At 39.2% G+C, this 25535-nt stretch overlaps 1 protein-coding gene across 2 annotated transcripts; it reads left to right on the top strand.

The window, feature by feature from the left end:
* san (Probable N-acetyltransferase san) lies at positions 1-25535 on the top strand. 2 transcript variants are annotated; one of them, XM_076174479.1, is made up of 4 exons: positions 1-153; positions 8114-8250; positions 23788-23974; positions 24198-25535. In XM_076174479.1, exons 1-4 carry the CDS (start codon positions 146-148, stop codon positions 24337-24339), a joined length of 474 nt encoding a protein of 157 aa, XP_076030594.1. In that variant the 5' UTR covers positions 1-145; the 3' UTR covers positions 24340-25535. The 2 variants fall into 2 exon arrangements, with proteins under 2 accessions (XP_076030594.1, XP_076030595.1); XM_076174480.1 differs by lacking the exon at positions 1-153 and adding an exon at positions 8531-8647.

Raw genomic sequence — 25535 nt, 5'->3', positions numbered from 1 at the left:
ACGTTGCTATGGACGCCAACTACCGATCTGCCGATTGGTCAACGAAGTGGGATATGACGTCACGATTCAGGAAAGATGGCTGCGCCCAGTGTTGTGCATTAAACACTGCTTGTGGGCATCAACGGCCACCGAAAAATAGTCGAAAATGAGGAGGTACTTTTTCAATTATTGTACTTGTCTTAAGGATATCATCTTCTAAGATTATTAGAAACGATATTTATTTGCACAGAATACATAATGATGGATTTGTCATATTATAGAAAGTTGGCAATTTCCTAAAATAACTTAAACACGTCAAAATAGATATGTACTATGTTGAGCTCAACAACACAAATGTAATTAACAGCAGTTAATCTATTTTTAAAAGTATTCATACACCACATTTAATCTAGTCATGTTTTAAGTTACAGTAATGAGTAAACAAACGAGACCAATTTGTAAAGTTAGTTATAAGTGACATGGTTTCATCAATACTTAAGTTGTGTGATTTTTGTCTTATCAATATTTGAGTACTGTTGATACCTGGTTTTCATATCTAATCCATGTATCTTGTTTATATTTTGTAAGAGCTAAAGCTTTTGTAATTGGTATGAGCTAAGATGGTTGAAGAAGAAAGGTATGGCCCTATGCTATGGGGTGCTTAGTTCTTGTGATATAAATCCTTGAAAGTGCTTTGCATGGCTTGAGCATGGTTGAACTGTGGGAGAGAATCAGAATATGTGGTTTGTAAAAACCATATATTTTTTTCTAATCTAGTATCATTCACATGCATTACTAATTTTATTTATTTATTTTTTTATTATTATTAATTCATATGTCAAAGATCTATGTTTTCCATGAAGATCGAAGTGGTTAGGTTTACCAGGTTAGGTTAGGTTAGGTTAGGAGCTATTGAACAATGGAAATTTCATGTTATATATCCCAGTTGAGTGATATTGGAATTTTACTTCTTTTTTAGGGAGGGGGGGGTGCCTAGTAAAGCAGTTGATTGGGCTCTGTATCATGGTATTCACCTTTGCTATACACATGTCTTTCAGCCGATGCCTCAGGTACCTAAAGAGAATATTTTTTATCTCTAAAGAATTTCACTCTTGGTGAGTGCAGCTAAGGGTCTGATGTGACTGGTCAACTCTGCCACTCTAGTATTGTGTATGGTATCAAGGCAGTTTGTAGTAGTGCTGGGGTATGCTGGTATTGGGAGCTTGTCAGGTATTATTGCCAGCCATCTATCCAGCTGACATGTGAAAGAGTATGTTGCAATCCTTGTCAGCTTTTGGATTGCCTTTGGCACAGAATTGAAAAGATGAACCCATCCCTTGTGAAGCTGTTATATAATAGTGTACTAATATCTGTAGGAAGCATTGGTGTTGGTTAACAAATATTGTTTTTGAAATTTTTTAGAAGTGCACACCTACATGATAGTAGAAAATTAAATACGGATTTTGTAAAATATAATACATCAATGTAATATACATTATTCTTGGCAGAAATTAATAATAGAATTGTTGCTAAAAGCTATAAACAAACAAACACAGCTGCTTCAGTTGCTTGAGACATCATGTTTGTTCTGATAGAGGTGGAGGCCAAAGAAATTAAAGTATGATAAATTTGTCTATTCAAACCTAACCTACTTACCTAAACCAACCTGCATTTAGTAATGTGGTACCTAGAGGTCATCAGGCCTTTATCATCTCCGTCCTCCAAATCTGTTAAAACAAAGATGGCATCTAAAGGAGTCGAAACAACTTTATTCATTTCTGTATAAGTTTTAGCAATGTTTTCTGATATTGATTTCCACCAAGAAAAATATTTATTACATTAATGTATAATAATTTACAAAATTAAGTATTTTTTTTAGAAGTACACACCTGCAAGGTATAACATTAGAAAATTTAAGTATTAATTATAATACATCAATGTAGTAGATACTATTCTTGGCAGAAATCAATATAAAAAAAGTTGCTAAAAACTATGCAGAAATGAAAAAAGTTGCATAGACTCCTTTAGACACCATCTTTGTTTTGATAGATTCGGAGGTCGGAGATGATGACGAAGGTCTGATGACCTCTAGAATTACAGGTACTGCATTACTAAATGCAGGTTAGGTTAGGTTAGAATAAATGAATTTAGCATACTTTAATTTCTTCAACCTCCACCTCTACCAAAACATAGATGTCGTCTCAAGTAGTCAAAGCGGCTATGTTTGTTTGTTAATAGCCTTTAGCACTTCCCAACCACTATTTACTGGTTCATCCCCTGCTGTAACAGTAAAATCTCCCAATACCTTTATATTGACATTTCTCCCAAAACTCTCGATATACTCATTTAAGTCTATCCATAAGGCCTCCCTTTCCTCTACACTTTTCTCACTACCAGATTCATATGTACTTACAAAGACCCACATCTTTCCCAGTTTCACCTTCATCCATATTAACCTTGAGGAAATCTTCCACTCCACCACATGCCTACCTATCTCTTCACTTACTAGCATATCCACCCCTTCCTTCCCTCATGCTCTCCTCCCTCCCAACACCCTCCCCACTACACTACCAAACTCAAACTCATCCCTTCCCTATTTTAGCACTGGGGAGTTAACTTTATGGTAATGTACAGTCAGTACTTCAAGGATTGTTTTGGGTGCCTACATAGACCAGAGTCACACATCATTTGTCTATGTTTAAGTTTTGAATGTCTATCCATAAAGGAATGATACTTTTGGATTACCTCTATGCTGTTCCCTTGAGCCTTTCCTTTACATCTATGACTATATATTCCTGATCCTCCTGTGGTGAGGAAAAATATTTCTGCCATTGTGTTCTCACATGTATTGTAAAGGACAGCCAAATGGGATGGAGTGAGTGTACTAGGGATTCTCCACTATTTGTCTCCACAAAAAGTCAAGGCACCAAAGGGTCTGAGAGGAGGAATGTAGTCAGAATCCTAATGATTAGGTCATTAAAAGTGTGTGGATGTGGTACAGATTAGGGTAAAGTGAAAGAGATTTGCAGTAAGTTTCCAAGAAGACATTGAGAAAAAGTAAATTGGAAGGGAAGGGGAAGTTTAAGCTTGGGAGTGTCATTGGTAGAGTGTCAGGAGTGTTAAGGGTGAGAGAGATGATTGGAGTGGCAATGCTGGTCCATGATGAGGTAGGTAAGTGTACGGTAGAGTGGAGGGAGGTATAATAGTAATAATTGTTGCCTTGAGTTTTACCAAGTCAAAAATTCACAGTCCCACAATGGCTGGAAACTGTCCCTGAGCCCTTCCACAGATCTCTGAAAAACAGTTGAGTGTTTTGGTTATCAGAAAATCCTGTGCTTTTTTCCACTCCCTGACTTTTTCACATTGCTTCAGAAACTGTGAAGAGGCAAGACACTTCCTCAGAAAGTGAAAAATCACTTTCCCCTCTGATTTCAGACACTAAATTTTCCCTCCACAGTCAACACCCTTTGCTCCCATACCCTCCCTCTCTTGAGAAAAAAATGTAGTGTAGTAAAATGTTACCAGTTTATTTATGTTACGTAGTTTAGCAGTAAATGCTTTTATAAATGTTATATACATACATCAGTCAGTCAATCAATCAAATCAACCATCTTGAGTCCACTGCTGAACAAAAGCCATTTTCATAGCATTCCATGATTGACACAACCACACCAACCTCTGCAACATCACTCCTGCAAACTTCTCTATCTCATCTTCCAACCTTCTCTCTGGTCTACCTCTTCCATACTTCTCATCTTGTGGTGTCCACTTAGTAACACACTTGCTCCATCACTCATCAGTTGTTTGTGCTAACCTGCCCAACTTCCTCTCTTTTACTGCCTCCACAATATATTTCACTCTAGTCTGCTTTCTTACCCAACTTGGTCTCGTTTGGTCTCTCAGTGTTTTTCCCATTATTGATCTCCATTCTTCTCAGTGCATTCCTTAGCTTTGTCTCCATCGCCTTCATTAGTTTCCAAGCCTCACACCTGTAGATTATTGCTGGCAGAATGTATTGATTGTAAACATAATGTTTCAGACATGAAGGTAGTGAGCCTCTCAGGATTTTATTACTTTGGTTTTACTGTTATTTATTATTAAACCTACCTTAAGACTCTCCTTTTTCAGATCACTCAGCTTATCTTGCAAGTATTCTGCTCTTTCTGAAATAAGAATAATGTCATTTGCTAATATTAGGTGGTTAACAATTTCAGTACAAGTCAAATTCTCACGTGCAGCTTTGGCTGCCATATGAATTGCATCACACCACTTGCATTATAAAATATAAAGTCACTGCTGTATTACTCATTCTCTTTTACTCTCATAATAAACAGAGAAAAAATTATCAAACCAGTTCACAGAATCCAGGGATAATTCATGTACAACTACAAAAATATATAATCAAGACACTGATGCCAACATCCTTGTGTACCCACTCGTGTCTCATAATGACTATGTATGTGTCATCATACCAAACTGGTTAATCTTCATACCTTTCTCTTCCCATCCCAACTCAACTTTCTGCAAATCTCTTCCAAGCAAGATGTAAATAATTTGGGTAAAATTGTACTGCCTTGCCATACTCCTTTCTTGATCTTGAGCTTTTCTGTATCTTTATGTAGTTCAATTATAACAGATGCTTTTGCATAATTTTTTTCTAGAATCCTAATGATCTGTTTATTTGCACCCTGCTTGTGTAGTGAGTTTAGTATTGTTATTTGTTCTACTGAGTCAAAGACCTCGTAATCTATTAAAGCTATACAAAGAGGGATATTGTATTCTCTCATTTTCTCGATTAGTTGGTTCATCACCTGCAAATAGTCTGGAGTTGAATATCCACTTCTAAAACCTGCCTGTTCTTTCGGTTGGATTCCATCTAAAACTTGAATTAGTCTATTTATAAGGATCTTGGAGATACTTTTGATTGCAAGCTAATCAGTTGGTAGTTACTAAGATCCTTCTGGTCTCCTTTTTTATGAAGCAAAATCACTATAGCATTGCACCAGGATTCAGGAATGCTTTCTTGGTGTAAGCACTGGGTGTACAACTGAGCTAACTTAATATGTACTTCTTGTCCTGCATCTTTCAAAAGATTTATTGATATACCATCTTCCCCAGGTGTTTTTCCTCGTTTCATATTTTTCAGAGCAAATTCTACTTTTTTGTAATTTCTGATACACAACTAACATCCACAGATAAATTTACTGACTCAATTATGGTCTTCCACAAGTAAAGATCTTGGTAAAATTCTTCTCTTTTTACCATTCTGTCTGCATTTAATGATCTCTCTATTTCTATCTTTCAAATGTATTATTTGCTGTCTTTCTAAAACATGTCTGTGTTTGGTCCCTTTAATACTTTTACATACATATACCAAGGCTTTTTCCCCCTTACAAGGGAGGTAGCCAAAAAGGAAAAGGCATAAAATCATTCCCACCCATTCCATCCCTGAATACACTCCACACCCCTCCACCCTCCCTCTTATCTTAGTACCTCCTGGATGACGGGTCATCCCTACACCTTGTCCACTGCCCTGGGTCAGAAGCAGTGTCGCAAGACACAGCACATCCACAGCAAGGCCACTTCATTAAATCGGTGACCCCCCCTCTCCGTCCCCCCCATGCATAAAAGAAGAAGACAGGGAGAAATCCCTTCGGGCTGTGTCAAATTTTGTTCACACATACTACCTCAACCCCCATCCCCCCCGCCCATTCCACTTTATGCATCACAACATCATCCATATACAACCATTCCCCATTCACCTGTCTTATGTCCTCTCCCGTCCTTCCTCAACAGACATTCCCCTCTTCCCCAAAGCCCTCTTCACCCCATCCATCCACCTCATCCTAGGACGTCCCTTCATGTTCACTCCCTCCACATCTGCCTTCCATACCTCTTTCACTAGTCTTTCTTCACTCATTCTTTCCATGTGCCCAAACCATCCTAATACTCTTTCATCAACCCTATCTCCCAACCCCCTTTCCACCCCTGTTCTCCTCCTCGCCTCCTCATTTCTCACTCTAGCCTAGTAACCCCCATCATACTTCTCAGACGCCTCATCTCAGACACATTCAAACTCCTCTTTTCCTCTCTTATGTTCCATGTTTCTGCCCCATACAGTGCTGTTGGCACAATCACTCCTTCATACAGTCTCCTCTTAGCATCCATTCCCAAATGTCTATTCCTCATTACACTTTTTAATCCACCAAGGCATTTACTCGCTTCTCTCAATCTACATTCTACCTCCACCTCCACTCCACCTTTTCCTGCCACATTTGCACCCAAGTATCTAAAACTATCCACTTCCTCCAGTCGCTCTCCCTTATTGCTCACTTGAACATCTCATCACCTTACTTTTACCCACAATTATCTTTAGCTTTCTTCTATCACACACTCTCCCAAACTCTGTCACCAACTTCCTCAATCCCTCCTCCAATCCTGCCACAAGCGCAGTGTCATCCGCAAACAACAGCTGGCTCACCTCCCATTTCTGAATAGTTTCCTCTATTTCATCCATATTTCTCTTTCTTTTCTGTGATCTTTGCCTTTTGATGATAAGCTTGTTGAATTCTACTATCTTGATTTCATCTCTTCTGCTTTTAATCTGTACAGTCCTTCTTTTAATTTAGTCATTTGTTGCTTTGGAGTATTTGTTTTCACTAATACTTTTTGTTCCTCCTACTTTCTCTGCTGATTCCCTAATGATGTTCACTCAATTAAAATTCATACCTTCGACAGTGTCCTCATTAATTCTTAGAGCTTCAAATCTATTTTTAATTTCTAACAAATTCCTTCTTGTTGTCCTTAATCTTTGCAAGGCTTGTTTTCTTTTTTAAAACTAGTTCATTTTTCTCTGCTCTGAAATTTGATTTAGCTGTGCAACCTACCATTCTATGGCACTACCTATGTTGACATATTTATGACCATAACATTTCTAATGCTCTTGCTCTCATATAATATGAAGTCTTCTTCAATCTTTGTTGTTCCATTTGGACTTCTCCAGGTCCGTTTATGACCTACACACTTTTGGAAGAAAGTATTCATTATTTTTATGTTGTAGTTCTCAGCAAAATTGACGAATATCTCGCTTCTCATTTCTCTCACCTACTCCAAACTTCCCAATACACGACTTGTCTCCCATCTTCTTCCCCACTTTAGCATTAAAGTTTCTTATTACTAACATGTAGTTACTTTTTGCTTGATCTTAACCTGACTTAAATCATCATAGAAGGACTCAATTTCATCATTTGAACTCTTGTGAAGTTGGTGCATAAACCTGAAATATTTTTAGAGTGTACCTATTACACAGCCTAATCACAATCCAAGTCTATCTGATAAACTACTGAACTTGACTACATTACCGGCAACCTCTTGGTTTATCAAGGGTCTTACTCCACTAGATCTTTCTTTTTCTTTGCCTTTATAGTAGAACATGTGACTATCTTGTAACTTATGAGCTTTTCTTTTGCTCATTGGACTTTGCTCAGTTCCATGATGTCCCACTTGATGTTGTCAAGCTCTTCCATTAAACTCTCCAGCCTGTGGTCTTCTGAGAGGGTTCTTACATTGTAAGTGTAGATCCTCATTTTCTTCATGCTATTTAATGTCCAAGACTAGGATCTGCTTGGACAGTGCTTACTCACATTCAGTGGCACACCACCCATAAGCACACAAAGCATTGTTATTGGACCTTGAGAAGATGATCCAACAGGAATGCCTGGTTTTCTTTTGGTTGTACAATTCATTTTTGGTATGAAGGAATTTTGGGTGGAGCTCTGTATATCTATAGGGTGCCCAATGGTCCACGCCGTCATTAAAATGATGGTACCCTGTATATCTATGAGGAATTTCCCTGTTCCCCATCAGGGATGTGCCAGTTAGCGCTGGGTCATATATATATATATATATATATATATATATATATATATATTTATATATATATATATATATATATATATATATATATATGTATATATTTCATTATAACTTTAGAAAATTTTCTTAGGCTAAATTTAAAATGCAAGGAGAAACTTTGCATTATGTCAGCACTTTCTATAAGGTAGCATAGCTTAATTTTCAATTGTGTTGACTAAGCAAGGTTTGCTGTACTAACAAACTTTCATACTTTTTTCAGGGGACGTATAGAATTGGGTGATGTAACACCCCATAACATAAAGCAGCTAAAAAGGTTGAATCAAGTTGTGTTTCCTGTGAGTTACAATGACAAATTCTACAAAGACGTTTTAGAGGCAGGGGAACTAGCCAAACTAGGTAAGTTGGAACTATTTTAAATCATTGGTGTAGGACTGAGTAGAGTATTAGTTATACTTAGGATTAGGGGTAGATGATTTTACTTTGAATTGAGATTACTGGAGACACATTTTCTTCCTGAAATTTGATGAAGTTCATATTAATACTATTTAGTTTACTGAAAATATAAGGATTTCTCACTGTATCTCCCTGTGCCCTCTCACTTTTGTGCTTTGGATATTAGTATATATGTATTGGTTATGCATGTATTTACTAAGTTTACTTAAGTGTATTTACTTAGTTATGGAGACCAACATGGACACCTGAATGAGGTGGTCATGGAGGACAGACATCAGAGAGAATCATCTCCCCGCTGCTCATCTCCAAAGCCTAACAACACCCTCACATCCATCTGGAGGTATAGCTCTTGATCTCCAAAGTATGGCCACGATATCTCACTCCACCACCTTTGTCCACTACTTTTCCACGACATTTTATCAAATGGTCTCCAGACTGTGGCTAAACTCTTGTACACTATTTCCCTACCACTTTTTCATATAAGGAGAGGTTCTAAATGGTAACTACTTCCCTCCTTGTACCAGTCAGTGACATAGAAGCTGCCCCTCACTCTTACAGTACTGACAGCAATTCAATTTTTCTTCCCATATAGATTTGTGATATGGCTTGAGAACAACTACTTCCAGCAGTTATGAGGCTATTGGGTTCTGGATAGAAACCTAAGGCAATAATTGGTTGGTTGATACTATGGTTAATAGGATTGGGGTTTTATTTTTGTTTCATCTTGTAGCGTTGGTTTAATTTCAAAGAAAAGAAAAACTTTGTATCATGTGGGTGCATAGTACTTATGTGTATTTGTATTCCATCCTAGGACAACATAAGAACATAAGAATAAAGGAGACTGCAAGAGACCATAAGGCCTACACTAGGCAGCTCCGTATCCAGCACCACCTGTCATCCTCATCCATAAAGTTGTCTTATCGTTTTTTAAAACAACTGATAGTTTCAGCGCTTACTACATGGTTACTAAGTTTATTCCATTCATCGACCACCCTATTAGTAAACCAATTCTTGCCTATTTCCTTCTTAACCATTTCCATACGGTGACGCCTACGTAGGCGGCATGAGGAGCAAGTGGGTACTCGATGATGCCGACGTCGCCATTTTGATTATATTTATTGTAGTCGTACCTACATAATTTCCATTCTCTCTAAACTGGCTTCATCAATTTTCTATGGTTATCAAAATACACGGGTGAAAGAAAACGAACGATTGAGCACTGAGTTTATTTTTTATAATGCGATTATTATGACGCAACATCGCATGTCGGGCAGCTAATGCTGCCAGACATGCGATGTGCCCCGGAGTGAAGAGGTTAAATCTAAATTTGTCCAGTTTATCCCCATTACTTTGAGTCCTGCACTGTTGTTGTTGTTGTTGTTGTCGTTCCATAGACTGTCTGTCTGAGCAGTCCTGTCTCCCCAAGCCATAGCCGAAACTGGGTTTTCCTACAAATCCTTTATAGAGTGTATGTTGTGTTGTTTGCATGCACGATTGTGTATAATGCAGTCTTCCATTATGTGTTGTATGGTATGGGGTGAAGTGTTACATCCTGGGCAGCTGTTCACAATGCGGTCATCCAGCCTCTTCTGGTAGCTTAGAAGTGCTGGGTGGTGGCCGCACCGCAGTCTGGCCAAGTGGACTCTATCCTTTCGTGGGAGAGAGGATTCAGAAAGGTGGATATCAGGGGGTCTGGCATGCAGCAATGTGTTGTCTTTCAGTGTGTTAATGGAGCGGTGAGTGATATGATTATGAATATGTTTCCGGAGGCTGGTATTTGGTGGTTGTGGAGGAAGAGAGGAGATTATTTGTGTGTGATATAGGTCTTTGGGTGTTGTTTTAATGTTTCTTGGTGTGTGTGGGTGTTCTGCTATGTAGTGTAGTGGGTGTGATGTGTTTGTGATGGTTGCGGCAAGTGTTTGTGTGCCTCTCATGTCGAGGTGGTCCTTGACTTTGAGGACTTTTGTTTCATGGTGTAAATGGTCTGTAGGTGTTGTATTTGTGCAGCCTGTAATTGTTTTTAGGGCTTTGTTTTGTATGATTTGAAGGGTGTTGTGGTGTGTCTCACTGAGATTAGGAGCCCATGCAGGACTCGCATAATTCATCACTGAGCATATGCATTGTTTGTATATTGTTGTATTAGTTTCTTTGTTTTGTCCAAATGTTGTTCCAGTGATTGACTTAAGTGCGTTAAGTGTAGGTGTGCATTTGTTTTTTATGTTTGTGATGTGTTGTTTGAAAGACAAGGATGTATTGTATGTTACACCAAGAATTTTCGGTGTGTTTGTGTGTGGTATTAGAGTGTTGTTGATATAGAGATGAGGTATGTATTTGTGTTCCTTTGTCCAGTTGGTGAGAAGTGTTGCTGTAGATATGGTTGGAGCTATTTTGAGTCTGTGATGAACCATGTGTTGAGTGTATCAAGGTATGGCTGGATTATTTCTGCAGCTTTGTCTGTGTTACGATGTGTGCATAGGAAGAGATTTGTATTTCTGAGGTGTCTGGTGTGGGTATGTCATGCATGTATAGATTAAAGAGCGTGGGGGATAGAACAGGGTTCCAGGACAATTTCCCCCGGAGGACGATTGTCCCTGTAATCAATTGCCCCATAGGATAATTGCCCTCTAGGATAATTGCCCTCTAGGACAATTGCCCCCTAGGACATTTATCCCCGGAAGACAATTTCCCCCATTGACAATTCAACTAAACAAGATACTGTGACACAACGCAGACTGTGCCCTGTTAATTTTACCCAAAACTTTATTTATAAAGTCGAAGAGTGAAAATACTTTTAGTTGCAATTTCCCCCATGGACAATTGAAATAAATACAAATACAAAGTTAATTTTGTTCAAAACTTTATTTATAAAGTCAAAGAGTAAAAATACATTTAGTTGCAAAGAATGAAAATAAGCTTAGTTTTGTTTAAAAACTTAGATTATACGCAATTCCTCTTAAGTAATAAAAAATCTCTCTGTTGTTGTAATCGTTCACTAAACCGACTATTCGCTAGGAGCAATCTTTATACCTTTTCCATGATCCTTCATTTGCAGTGCCGGCTGCACTCTGACTGATACTAAACTCTTATAAAGTCAAAGAGTGAAAATACTTTTAGTTGCAATTTCCCCCATGGACAATTGAAATAAATACAAATACAAAGTTAATTTTGTTCAAAACTGATACTAAACTCTTGAAGTGACTGCTCTTTCTGGAGTTTTTAAATAAAAATCCAAATATTGGGATGGCAGCAACCAGTACTGGCAAGAAAACTCCTATGCCATTACGTACACAACATGACACAATCACTATTCAAAGTAATAAAGATCACATGAAGTAATAAACTTTGTAGGAGGTATTCAGTAGGTATGTTTACTAGTTGAATTGTCAATGGGGGAAATTGTCTTCCGGGGGTAAATGTCCTAGGGGGCAAAAATAGCGTATATAGTAAAGTAGCATTTTTTGCAATTAATGCAAATTTTTATTTGCATTTATAGTCGTAATAGCAACAATAGAATAAATGCTAGAAACCCGGGCTCTAGTAATTATGTACAATTATGTTCAATTATGTACACAACACGACACAAAGTAATAAAGATCACTTGAAGTAATAAACTTCATAGGAGGTATTCAGTAGGTATGTTTACTAATTAAATTGTCTTCCGGGGGGTAAATGTCCTAGGGGGCAAAAATAGCGTATACAGACGCTCCTCTACTTACATTCATTCATTTTATGTTTTTCGATTTTACATTTGAACTGACTGTAAAAAAAAAAGATTGATTTTTTTTTTTTTTTGTGAACTTTTGAGTTTAGCGTGTTCTCCGTAGCACGAGACGTTCAAACGATACTTACGCATGATACTGCGTCCATTTTACATGGCACAAACTACAGACTGAATGTGCCTTGCCTCCTCCTCCTCCTTCTCCACCATCTCACTTTATGTTGCTTGAATTTAATTTATTTGAAATTAATGTTATTATTTTACAATGTTATGTTTATAATTAATGATTTAGGGGTGTTTTATAAGATACGGTAAAAGAATTTATGGATGTATAGTACAGTATGAACGGTCATACATTACTGGAATGTACAGTAACAACTTACATTCATTTTCACGTTACGTTCGGCCATTCAGAACATAACTAAAATGTAAGTTGAGGAGCGTCTGTATAGTAAAGTAGCATTTTTTGCAATGAATGCAAATTTTCATTTGCATTTATAGTCGTAATAGCAATAATAGAATAAATGCTAGAAATCCGGGCTCTAGTAATTACGTACAATTACTTTCAATTACGTACACAACACGACACAATCACTATTTGAAGTAATGAAGATCACTTGAAGTAATAAACTTTGTAGGAGGTATTCAGTAGGTATGTTTACAAGTTTAGTTGAATTGTCAACGGGGGAAATTGTCTTCTGGGGGTAAATGTCCTAGGGGGCAAAAATAGCGTATATAGTAAAGTAGAATTTTTTACAATAAATGCAAATTTTTATTTGCATTTATAGTCGTAATAGCAATAATAGAATAAATGCTAGAAATCCGGGCTCTAGTAATTACGTACAATTACATTCAATTATGTACACAACATTCAGTAGGTATGTTTACAAGTTTAGTTGAATTGTCAACGGGGGAAATTGTCTTCCGGGGGTAAATGTCCTAGGGGGCAATTGTCCCAGGGGGCAATTGACAACGGGGGAAATTGTCCTAGAGGGCAATTGTCCTAGGGGGCAATTGTCCCAGGGGGCAATTGTCCTCCGGGGGAAATTGTCCTGATACGATAGAACAGAGCCCTGTGGTACTCCATTCTTAATGTTTCTGATGTGTGATGATTGGCCATTATATGACACATAAGCATTCCTACCTGCCAGATAATTGGCCAACCATCTTTTGGTGTTATTGTGCATGTCTGTGTTAAATATTTTATTTGTTAGATTGTGGCGGGGGGGGATAGCATCAAAAGCTTTATTAATGTCTAATGTTATAAGAAGTGTTCTGTGGTGGGGCCTATCTGAATTGATGCCATCTAAAATTCTTTGTGTGAGGTTTATCAGAAGAGTGTTTGTGGAGTGTAGTGGCCTAAAACCGTGTTGTGAGTCAGCAAGGGGAATATGTGGCGTGACAAGTTGTTGTTGTTGTTGTCATTCCCTAGACTGTCTGTCCGAGCAGTCCCATCTCCCCAAGGAATGCCACAGCCAAAACTGGGTTTTCCCACAAATCCTTTATAGAGTGTATGTTGTGTTGTTTGCGTGCATGATTGTGTATAATGCAGTCTTCCATTATGTGTTGTATGGTATGGGGTGAAGTGTTACATCCTGGGCAGCTGTTCACAATGCGGTCATCCAGCCTCTTCACCACCCCCCAACCCCAAGGGTTGGGGGCCAAATGGCGGCAACCAGCCCGGGCCACCGGCTCTACGCAGGTGGTGTGACAAGTTGAAGTATTAGGTGTTCAATGACTTTAGAGGGGGTGCAGAGAAGTGCGATGTTTGGAATGTTGGGTCTTTGTTTGGTTTTGGAATGGTGATTATTTTACCCTGCTTCCAGATGTCGGGTATAGTGTTGTGTGAATAGCTGTAGTTTGCAATGTTTGTGAGTGCATGTATACCTTGTGGTCCAATGTGTTTTATGTGGATGTTACTTATGTTATCAGGGCCACAAGCAGATGAGTGCTTGAGATTATGTATTATGTGTTTTGTCTGACTGTCTATGAAGGGTATATAGTCTGAGTCTGTGGGAAAGTCTTTCTTACGTTGAATAGTGCGTCAGTCGTCAGGGTGAGAAGTGAGATGGCTTGTCTGTGCAAAATGATTTATGAGTGTGTTTGCTTGTTGTCTGTTTGAGGGTAGATTGTCTGTTGTTGTGATTATTGCTGCATGAGAGTGTGTTGTGGTACTGTTGGATAGTGTAATGCTGTTGAGTGTTTTGTACAATTTGCTGGTGTTTGTTTTGTGATCAAGTGTATTGATAAAGTTTTGCCAATTTTGTATTTTTTGTTTGTGTATTTTATTGGCAATCACAGTATTTAGTGTTTGTATTTAGTCTGCTATGTTTTGAGGGGTAGGTGTGGGGTTATTGTGTTTGAGTGCATCTCGTTGTTTGATGAGGCCTTGGATTTCTGGTGTGAAGTTGGGGTTGTGTGATTTTCTGTTGCCTCTAGGGATGTATCTCTTGTCTGCGTTTTGTATGATTGTATTAAAAGTGTACACAGCATTGTTTATGTTTGTGATTGGTGTACTGTTAAGTGATTCAAAATGTTGTTCTGTCTCTTCAGTAAAAGCTTCCCAGTTAGCTCTCTTGTAATTGGTGTATGTGTGTCTGTGGCCAACTGGGGTGCATCTTGTTTTGGTGGTGGTGATGATTGGAAGGTGGTCAGATCCAAGGGTTCCGACCACTCTCCATGACGTTGTTGGGGTTAGGCAGGGGAACAAAAGGTGATATCAGGAGAGGAGGGAGTGTAGAGGGCTTGGTGTGGGATATGTGTATGATTATGTGTGTTGTTCATGATAGTCAATGAGTCAAGCTGAGTCTGTATTTCAAGCCCTCTGTCTGTGTCAGGGTTGTCGACATACCAGGCCGACGACTTGGCGTTGAAGTCACCACCCATGATCAGGTTGGGGATTGAGGCTAGTCGGCTAAATTGAGGCCTGAAAGTGTTTGGAACTGGGGGATGATTGGGGGGAATGTACATGTTAACTATTGTTAGTGTTGATTTGTTGCCTGTGGGGATTTGAATGGATTGGATTTCTGTAGTGTTATCTGTGGTAGGGAGGAGGATTTTGGTTGTGGTGCTTGTGTCCACAAAACAGATGGAGTGGTGGATCAGGGTGATGAGTCCACCGCCATTGTCGTCGGTCTGGTCTTGTCTGATGGTGGTGTAATTATGGAATGATGGTGTTTTGTGTGAGTGTCTTAATTTTGTTTCTTGTATAATTGCAATGTGTATGTTGTGTTGTTTAAGAAAGTGTTCGAGTTCATGTTTTTTCGTGTTAATACCGTCAATGTTGTGTTGTAATATGTTGATGTTGTGTGTACTGTATGTGTTGTATGTTGCCATTTGGGGTTGAGGCTGGGATGTTGATGGGGAAGGTATAGGATCTAGGTTAGTGGGGGGAAAGGAGAGATTGGGGACAAAGGAAGGGAAGTACTGATTGAGGATAAGGGCAAAGGGAAATTGGGAGTGGGTAAGGGTGCTGGCTGTGGCTGGGGAGGTGGGAGTGGGGTTACTGGAGGGCAGGTAGAACATGTCCAAGTGTTTGTGTATTGGTTTGTGTCAGCAAGTGTTGTACAAGTGAGGTGGGCCCAGTTTTTGCACATATTGCACTGAACTGAGCCCTTTGTCTGTCTGCTCGAGGTAATGGGTTTAGAGCATGTTGGGCATGTGTATTTTGTGGTGGGCCCATGATTGCTCTCTACATCTCCGGCTAAAAGTAGAAGAGGGGTGATTGCCGGAGAATCACCCCTCGGTGCAGAAAAAACGTAACAGTGCATGTTGAAAAAAAAGGATTGTGGTACTCCCCAAGGCAGTCGTAGCTCCTCTTGGGGATCAGTGCCACCTGTGTAGAGCCGGTGGCCAGGGTTGGTTGCCGCCGTTTGGCCCCCAACTCTTGGGGTTGGGGGGTGGTCCCACGATGCAGACGCTGCGGCTCCAGGACCAGTCCTGCACTGTTGTTTTATTATGATGACCTTGTTTGCATCACTCTTGTTATAACCTTTGATCCACTTGAACACTTCTATTAGATCACCCCGCACTCTGCGTCTTTCCAGAGAGTGTAAGTTAAGGTGCCTAAGCCTCTCTTTGTAAGGCAAATTTCTGAGTCCATGTATCATTTTGGTCATTCTTCTCTGTACTGATTCTAGTGAATTTATGTCCATTTTGTAGGACAGAGACCAAAACTGTACCTCATAGTGAAGGATGGGTCTAACTATCGCTAGATAGAATTTAATAATTACCTCTGCACTTCTATTCGTTGCCGTCCTAGCAATGAAACCTAATGCTCTGTTAGCTTTATTTCTGGCACTAATGCACTGCTTCCTGGTTTTAAGGTCTGGACTCACCAGAACTCCCAAGTCCCTCTCGCACTCAGATTTTTCTAAAAACGTGTTATCTAAGCTGTATCTATTTTCGGGGTTGTGTAGCCCTATGTTTAACATGCTACACTTAGAGATATTGAAGTTCATTTGCCATTTCACCGACCATGTTAACAATTTATTAAGATCATCCTGCAGAATCTCTGCATCGTCTCCTGACCTAATTAGGCATCCTATTTTAGTGTCATCCGCAAACTTACTAACATCACTATTTATCCCGTCGTCCAAGTCATTCATGTACATAATGAACAACAAGGGACCCAAAACCAAGCCCTGGGGGACCCCGCTAGTAACATTGCCCCACCTAGATTTTATTCCATTTATGGTGACCTGCTGTTTTCTGTTACTAATCCAAGCTCTAATCCATTGGTTCTTAACCCCTGGGTCGCGACCCAAATTTGGGTCGCCAAGCCATTTTATTGGGTCGCTAAGGGTTTGCAGAAAATAATTATTTTCCCACTACAAATATATCATAATTATATACTGTAATAATTAAAATACATGATGCCTAGTTTTAGGATTCTAAGCAGATTCTAAGCATGTAATTTTGTTTCTGTAACCCGCTTTTAAAAGCATAATCATATTACTTATAAAGACAATTTGTATATCTATGTAGGCTTGGGTCGCGATGCTTGATTTGTGCAAAATTTTGGGTCGCTGCCAAAAAAGGCTAAGAACCACTGCTCTAATCCATTCTAACACTTTTCCTCCCATGCCATGGCCGTTGATTTTATTTAGTATTCTCTGGTGTGGCACCTTGTTGAATGCTTTGCTATAAATCACGGTAAATAACATTGTAATTATCATTGTTATCTGACACCTTATATACTTTAGTGTAAAAGGATAGAAGATTAGTCACACATAACTTACCCTTGGAGAAATCGTGCTGTGAATCACGAATTAAATTATGTCCTTCGATGTGTTCTCTGAGTCTTCTATTATCAATTCAAGCATTTTTCCTATAACCGATGTCAAACTGATTGGCCTGTAGTTGCATATAGACGATCTATCTCCCTTCTTAAAAACAGGAACAACATTTGCCTGGCTCCGAGCAGTAGGCACAAAATTATTGTCTATCGATTTATTGAATATTTCAGTTAATTGGTTGCAGATATCAAATTTACACTCCTTAAGCATTCTTGGAAAAATTTTGTCTAGACCTGGAGATTTTGTAGCTTTTAGTTTTTCAATCTACTTGACTACTTCTTCACTAATGCTGATATTAGATAGACTACTTTCTTCATCCCCTCTGAAAATAGGATCACAGTCAGGTACTTTATCTAACCTCTCATTAGTAAACACTGATAGAAAATAATTGTTAAACTCCTCACTCATTTTTTCCTCTGATTCTATCATGACATTTTCATCGTTTGTAATTGGTCCTATTCTTTCTTTATATTTTGTTCTATAGAGGTGAAAGAAACCCTTTGTGTTGGATTTTGCTTGACTGGCAACCTTGATTTCATAATTATTTTTCGCTGTACGTGTATTCCTTTTAACCAGCTTTGCCATTTTGTTATATCTTGATCAAAGGTGTGATTCCCCATTTTTTAGTTTTACATAAAGTCCTCTTTTCATTCCAATCTCATGTTTCAATCTGTCTGTCATCCATTTGGGAGTATTACTATTTTTCCGTATTGACTTTAGGGGGATAAATGTGTTTTGTGCATTAATAATTAGATCAGTTAGATTGCTATGCATTTCATCCAAATCGCTGACCTGACTGTTGAGCCCTCGTCCCCAAATGACCTGACCCACGGTATGCATATTACCTTCCGTGACCTGACCCCTAGTCCTGACCTGACCCCAGTCACGCACCAAGACCTGACAATGTTCGAAATGTCCGTATGACATTTCGTATTCAATTTCAAATAGGTTTTTATATTGTCAAAGTTTGCTTTCCTGAAGTCTGGTACTTGGATGTTATTCCTACTTTTTAATTTGTCCCAAATAACATTAAATCTTATTTCTTGATGATCGCTAGAGCCTAGACTATCTTCTACTATTACGCTGCTAATTTGGTGCTCATTATTAGTTAAAATTAAGTCCAGGGTAATTTGTCCCCTCGTAGGATCGGTAATCACTTGTTTTAGGAAATTATCCTGCACCACACCTAGGAATTTCTTCGCCTTATGATCTCCTATTAAAGTTTCCCAGTCAATGTTTCTATAATCAAAATCTCCCATGATCACGTTTTTGCACTGGGACGCTCTGTGAATTTCATGAAGCAGGGGATCAGTTTGCTCAATGCTGAGGTTAGGAGGTCTATACAAGACGCCAATAATAACTTTCTTATTCTTGCCTATAATCTTGCCTATAAGTGAGAAGAGCGTGGAAGAAAGGGAGGCCTTTTGGATAGATTTAAATGAGTGCATAGAGGGTTTAGGAAGAAATGTCAATGTAATAGTACTGGGAGACCTTAATGCTAGGGTGGGAAATGGTCCAATCGATGGAGTGGTTGGGAAGTGTGGAGTTCCAGGAAAGAATCGTAGTGGAGAGTTGATGGTGGAAATGTGTCTAGAAAGAGAGTTGATGATAGCAAATACAGTGTTTCGGAAGAAAGTCAAGCATAAGTACACATGGGAGAGGGTGGTGGAGGGAAGGGTGGTAGATAGAGCACTAATGGATTATGTAGTGGTAAATAGGATTATGATAGGAAGAGTTAAGGATGTACATGTGCTAAGGGGAGAGGGTGGGGGAATATCAGATCATTTTTTGGTGGAAGGTAAGCTGAGAGTGGAGGATAGATGGAGAAAGAGGAAAGGGACAAAAGGTAGGGAGGTTCTTAGAGTGAACTCCTTGAATGAAAAGGAAAAGGAGAAGGAGTACGAAAAGAAGCTGAAGGAGGAGTGGGAGGGAGTAAAGGATAGAGCAGAGATGGGTGTGGAGGAGGAATGGGGATGGTTCAAGGAGGGAGTCTTAAAGTGTGCAAGGATGGTGTGTGGAACAAGAAGGGCAGGGGGAAATAGAAGAAAGGGTAGTGAATGGTGGGATGAGGAAACGAAGAAGGTTGTAGAAGAGAAGAAGCGAGCATTCACAGATTGGTTACAAAAGAGGACGGGGGAGTCGTATGAGATGTACAAAGAAAAGAAAAGAGAAGTAAAGCAAAAGGTAAAGGAGGCAAAGAGGAGAGCAGATGTGAAATGGGGTAGGAGTATGACAGAAAATTTTGAAAGTAATAAAAAGATGTTTTGGAAAGAAATTAAGAGAGGAAGAGGAGGCGAATCAAATAGGGAAGAAAAGGTAAAAGGTACAGATGGAGAGATGATAATGGAAGAGATGGCAGTAAGGGGAAGATGGGCAGAATATTTTAGGGAGTTGCTAAATGTGAAGGAGGATAGGGAAGGAAAGATAGTTGCAGTGGGAAATGCGAAGAAAATGAGAGTGATGAGTGAGGAGAATGGAGGAGAAATAGGGAAGGATGAGGTGAAGGCAGTTGTAAAGATGATGAAAGTAGGTAAGGCACCTGGTCTGGATGGATGCCATGCAGAATGTCTGAAAAAGGGAGGTTCAGTGATGGTGGACTGGTTGGTGAGGTTATTTAATGTTTGCTGGAGAGAGGGTAGAGTACCGGAGGACTGGAGAAGTGCCTGTATAGTTCCTCTTTACAAGGGAAAAGGGGACAAGTGTGAATGTAGTAGTTTCAGAGGGATTAGCCTGTTAAGTGTAGTAGGGAAGGCTTATGGGAGGATCTTAATTGAGAGGATTAGGAGAGGAACAGAAGGAGTAATTGGTGAGGAACAGTGTGGATTTAGGACAGGTAGAGGTTGTGTAGATCAGATCTTTGTGGTAAGACAGATATGTGAGAAAGCTATAGGAAAGGGGAGGGATGTTTTTTGGGCTTTTATGGATCTGGAAAAGGCTTATGATAGGGTAGACAGAAAGGCACTGTGGGAGGTTATGCAGATTTATGGGATAGGAGGAAAGCTTTTGGGAGCTGTCAAGAGTTTTTATGAGAGTAGTAGAGCATGTGTCAGGATTAGAAATGGAGAGAGTGAGTGGTTTGAAGTAAAGGTGGGACTTCGTCAAGGATGCGTTATGTCGCCCTGGCTGTTCAACTTATACATGGATGGGGTGGTGCGAGAGGTGAATGCTAGGGTAGTGGGTCAGGGATTGGAGATGGTTAAAGAAAATGGAGAAAAGTGGGAGGTGAGCCAGCTGTTGTTTGCGGACGACACTGCGCTTGTGGCAGGGTCAGAGGAGGGATTGAGGAAGCTGGTGGCAGAGTTTGGGAGAGTATGTGATAGAAGAAAGCTAAAGATAAATGTGGGTAAAAGTAAGGTGATGAGATGTACAAGGGGTGAAAGTGGCAGTAGACTGGAAATGAACATTAAGGGAGAGCGACTGGAGGAAGTGGATAGTTTTAGATACTTGGGTGCAAGTGTAGCAGGAAAAGGTGGAGTGAAGGTGGAGGTAGAATGTAGATTGAGAGAAGCGAGTAAATACCTTGGTGGTTTAAAGAGTGTAATGAGGAATAGACATTTGGGAATGGATGCGAAGAGGAGACTGTATGAAGGAGTGATTGTGCCAACAGCACTGTATGGGGCAGAAACGTGGAATATAAGAGAAGAAGAGAGAAGGAGTTTGAATGTGTTTGAGATGAGGTGTCTGAGAAGTATGGTGGGGGTTACTAGGCTGGATAGAGTGAGAAATGAGGAGGTGAGGAGGAGAACAGGGGTGAAAAAGGATTTGGGAGATAGGGTTGATGAAAGAATATTAGGATGGTTTGGACACATGGAAAGAATGAGTGAAGAAAGACTAGTAAAAGAGGTATGGAAGGCAGATGTGGAGGGAGTGAACATGAGGGGACGTCCTAGGATGAGGTGGATGGATGGGGTGAAGGGGGCTTTGGGGAAGAGGGGAATGTCTGTTGAGGAAGGAAGGGAGAGGACGGAAGACAGAGGTGAGTGGAGAATGGTTGTATATGGATGATGTTGTGACTGCATGAGGAGGAATAGGTGGGGGGGGGGGGTAGTATGTGTGAGTAAATTTTGACGCAGCCCGAAGGGTTTTCTCCCCGTCCTCGCCTTATATGCAGAGGGGTACGGAGAGGGGGGGTCACCGATTAAATGAAGCGGCCTTGCTGTGGATGTACTGTGTCTTGCGACACTGCTTCTGACCCAGGGCGGTGGGCAGGGTGCAGGGATGACCCGTCATCCAGGAGGTGCTCAGATGAGAGGGAGGGTGGGAGGGGTGTGGAGTGTATTTAGGGATGAAATGGGTGGGAGTGTTTTTATGCCTTTCCCTTTTTGGCTACCTCCCTTGGAAGGGGGAAAAAGCCTTGGTATATGTATGTATGTATGTATGTATTCTTGCCTATAATCTCTACCCTAATAGATTCCGTACAGTCCTCTTCCTTAATCGAATTATTAATTATACAGTTTAATGTATTTTTAACGAAAAGTGCTACACCTCCCCCATTCCTGCCAACCCTATCCTTGTGAAAAAACTTATATCCTTCTATTTCGATTTCCAGAAGGAAATGCTTATCAGCCATGTTGATCCAGGATTCAGTAATAGCTATAATATCAAAATTCTCTACGCATGCTTTACCTTGCAGCATATCAATTTTGTTAATTATGCTCCTGCTATTTGTATAGTAAACTTTAAGTTTATCTTCCCTCCACCTGCTTTGGTGATTCTTTTCACAGTCCCTCTCTAAGTTGCTTCTATTGCCTAAACTATATTCCGATACCTCCCCCCCTATTCCCACGTAATCTATCTGAAAAAACCCTGTAGGATGCCTACTTCTCACTCAAGGGATTCAGCAAGGAGCCGAAATCCTCTGGGCGACAAGTGCACCCCGTCCCTTGTGTATAGGTGATTCTTACCATAAAAGCGGTCTCAGTTGTCGACAAATGCCCATCCATTGGCCTTACAGTGTTTTGCCAGCCTGCAATTCATTGCAATAGCCCTGGAATGCCACATGCCTCCAACTCTATGCCTCGCAAGGATTCCACATACAACAAGAACACCTCCCCTATTTCTAATTTTGTCTAGTGCATCCCGGAACTGTGCAAACAATTCCTCACTCCCTAACTTCCCTATATCATTTCCCCCGGCACTTAAGCAAACTACTGGGTCCTTACCTTCCCCTACTAAACACTCTTCAATCCTATCTCTACAAAAGAGACCTGGGCCATTAATTGATTGATTTATCTACTCCATACATATTTCTAAGTAGATGAGTGGAAAGCGGGTCTTTCTGTAATGAAGCAGTAGGGGCAAACCAACTCATCAATCATTTCCTGCTTTGGAAGTGTTTTGCTTCATTGCCTTTGACCTGAGTAATGTGACAGGGATGTGACAAATATGTTCTGGATAGGTGTGAGATGGGCGTATAATGGGAAAAGGTCTTTTAGTATGCATGCATGAACAGTAGATTTTGTATCCTTGTTTACCCTTGTTGTTTATCTGTGGGAATGCCTTGAATTACACTTATTGGAAACCTGGAGCCCCACATCAACTATTTCATAGGCTCCCATAGATCTTTGGGAATGAATTTGGTTGTCTCTTTTTTATTTATCAGGGTCTGTTTCTATGTCACAAGCAAGGTGAAGGAGGAGGAGGAAGGGAACAGTTGCTGGTTTTTGGCTCGCCTTTATGAAAAAGTAAGGGGAAATATTTAAAATTGATGGAGAGGGCTTTTGATCTTGATCTGAAGACTACGTAGCCCCTTTATATTTCCAGATGGTGGTGAGGGTATTGATGGGTTTTGAAGATGGGTGGCAGGGAGATGATTCTGTTCAGCATCCATTTTGCAGGACCATTATTGGCACATATCCATCAGTGGCCCCTGTTGTAATGTCTCAGATAAGAGTTTCTCATTGCTTTGTCAATTAGCAGGTTAACACAGAACTGGAGCCAATGGTATCATGTATCTGTAAAGAGAACATAGTATTTATATTTCTTGAATTGCATGAGGGAAATGTTGCTAAAAACAATTATGTAATTCAAGTTTGTGCAAAGTAAGTTATCATTAGTATACATAGAGATACTATAAATTACATATAAATTTGAATGATACAATTTTAGATAAAATGTGCAAATAGATAAATTCTGGATTTTCTTAATAATGCGATTTCAAAAACATACAATCCTAGAAATACCTGTATAGTGTCTTAAATTTACTTTATACCTGTTAGTACCATGTACATAGTCGGTGTAATGGTTATGGTCAGGATCATTGTGTTTATGGAAGTGTTAAACTTCATACTTAAGATTTTGAATACTCTCATTTTTCTGCAGCTGCTCCTTTTACCATTGTTATTGGGAAACTTACCAACTAAAACATTTTGCGTGGCATGAATAGTTAAGGAATATGTAAACTAAAGGTCTAGTATTAATGAGTTTAGAGGATTGTAAATTTCCTATGACATTGTAATGTTACAGCATACTACAATGACATCGTAGTTGGTGCAGTATGTTGCCGAGTAAACGTTACAGACGGTCAGCGTAAACTCTACATAATGACACTAGGATGCTTGGCACCATATCGACGTCTTGGCATTGGCACTAAAATGCTTCAGCATGTCCTAAATTATGTGGAAAAGGATGGCAATTTTCACTCCATTTTCTTGTAAGTATTAAAATAACATAATGGGATGAATCATTTTAATAAGGATGCATCAGGTAAGCTGAATTAAAGTATGTATATTCATATCAAAGAGCTGAATTTTTTTTTATCAATGAAATCAAGGTATTAGTAACAGTAGATACATTGAATTTTGAAGTGGACTTGTTAACTCTTCTTTTTAGGATCTCTATGAACTTTTTAATTTTTCTCCCTTTCTTTCATGAAGGCATGTGCAAGTCAACAATGATGGAGCATTGGAGTTCTACAGGAAATTTGGCTTTGAGGTAGTAGAAACAAAGCAGTGTTACTACAAACGTATTGAACCCGCTGATGCTCATGTTCTTCAAAAGACCCTCGTCAAATCTTGAATCTAGCTCCACACATCTTAACACCCAGAAAATCTGTATTGTTTTTTTGAAGTTGAATGGACGATTTACCTGAAATTCATAAAATTATTTAATAGAAAGTCAATAGATAATCACCTCTAGCCATGTACATATGTTGTATCTCATATGTTAAGTTGATTTTGTTACACTGTTGGACATCTATTAGGTATTATTGTAATAGAAGAATACAATTCCTCCATGCCTTCACTGTTGTAAGTGACCTTCTGTCATTCAGTGCAGTTCAGAGGAGCTGTGCTGTGGTTACCGGCCTGCATATTCTGTCACATGTATGTTAAAAGGAGGCAGTTCTCATTTCCATTTAGCAGCCATTGAATGTTACTTGGTAAATCAGAACTTTTTTTTTTCATAGAAGTTCCTAGACTAGTCTGAAGGTTTAGTTTTGAGTTTTAAATCATGAAAAATATTGAATTTTAGTTTTGAGTTTCAAATCATGAAAGGAATTGCATTTAAGTTATGAGGATGAAGTTTTTTAAGAAAAGTGTAATGGGTTATGAATTGCAACATAGTACGTATGATAACTGCGTTGAGTGAAGAAAATTATGCATGAAATATAAGCCTTGTTTTGTTAATATACAAATTGGACTTTTGGTATGTGCAAGAATGTGGCAAAGTAGCTTCCTTGGTGATATTGAAGACTTGGTTAGTTGTCATATTGTCAATATATTTTACATCAACAAAAAGTGCTCTAAGATATTTATATTTGAAGATGTATACAGTAATTGATGGCACAAATTCTAATTACAATGAGCAAGATTTGATGAATGTTGTGCCCTTTGAGTCAATTAGTACGGAGTAGTAGTGTCTCAAGTAGTTTACAGTCTCAGACAGGAACAACTGTGATCTTATGTATTTACTGCTGAGGACAGGGCCCTCTACCTAATCTAACATCAGCATTAATGCACAACCAAGCCAGGGCTTTGACTATGGAAGACAAATCTTTGTAAATCACAATAAATAAATATTTCACTGATTCGTAAAGTTGAACCTGAAATGTCATGCTCTGTAGTTTTCAATAAAAACCTCTATGCATTATACAGGAAGGCATATAGATGCAAATGCTTATGTATAGATTTTATTTGTTGACTGTGATCATAAAGTTGTGAAATGCCTGTAAAACACTATGTGCAAGTTATCAAAAGATTAAAAGGTTAATTGGA

This window comes from Oratosquilla oratoria, chromosome 36, assembly GCF_046742065.1.
Source record: "Oratosquilla oratoria isolate Oo_2021 chromosome 36, ASM4674206v1, whole genome shotgun sequence".
NCBI classification, from domain to species: domain Eukaryota; kingdom Metazoa; phylum Arthropoda; class Malacostraca; order Stomatopoda; family Squillidae; genus Oratosquilla; species Oratosquilla oratoria.
The sequence above is the reverse complement of the archived record's forward strand: the minus strand, read 5'-3'. Positions and strand labels throughout refer to the sequence as shown.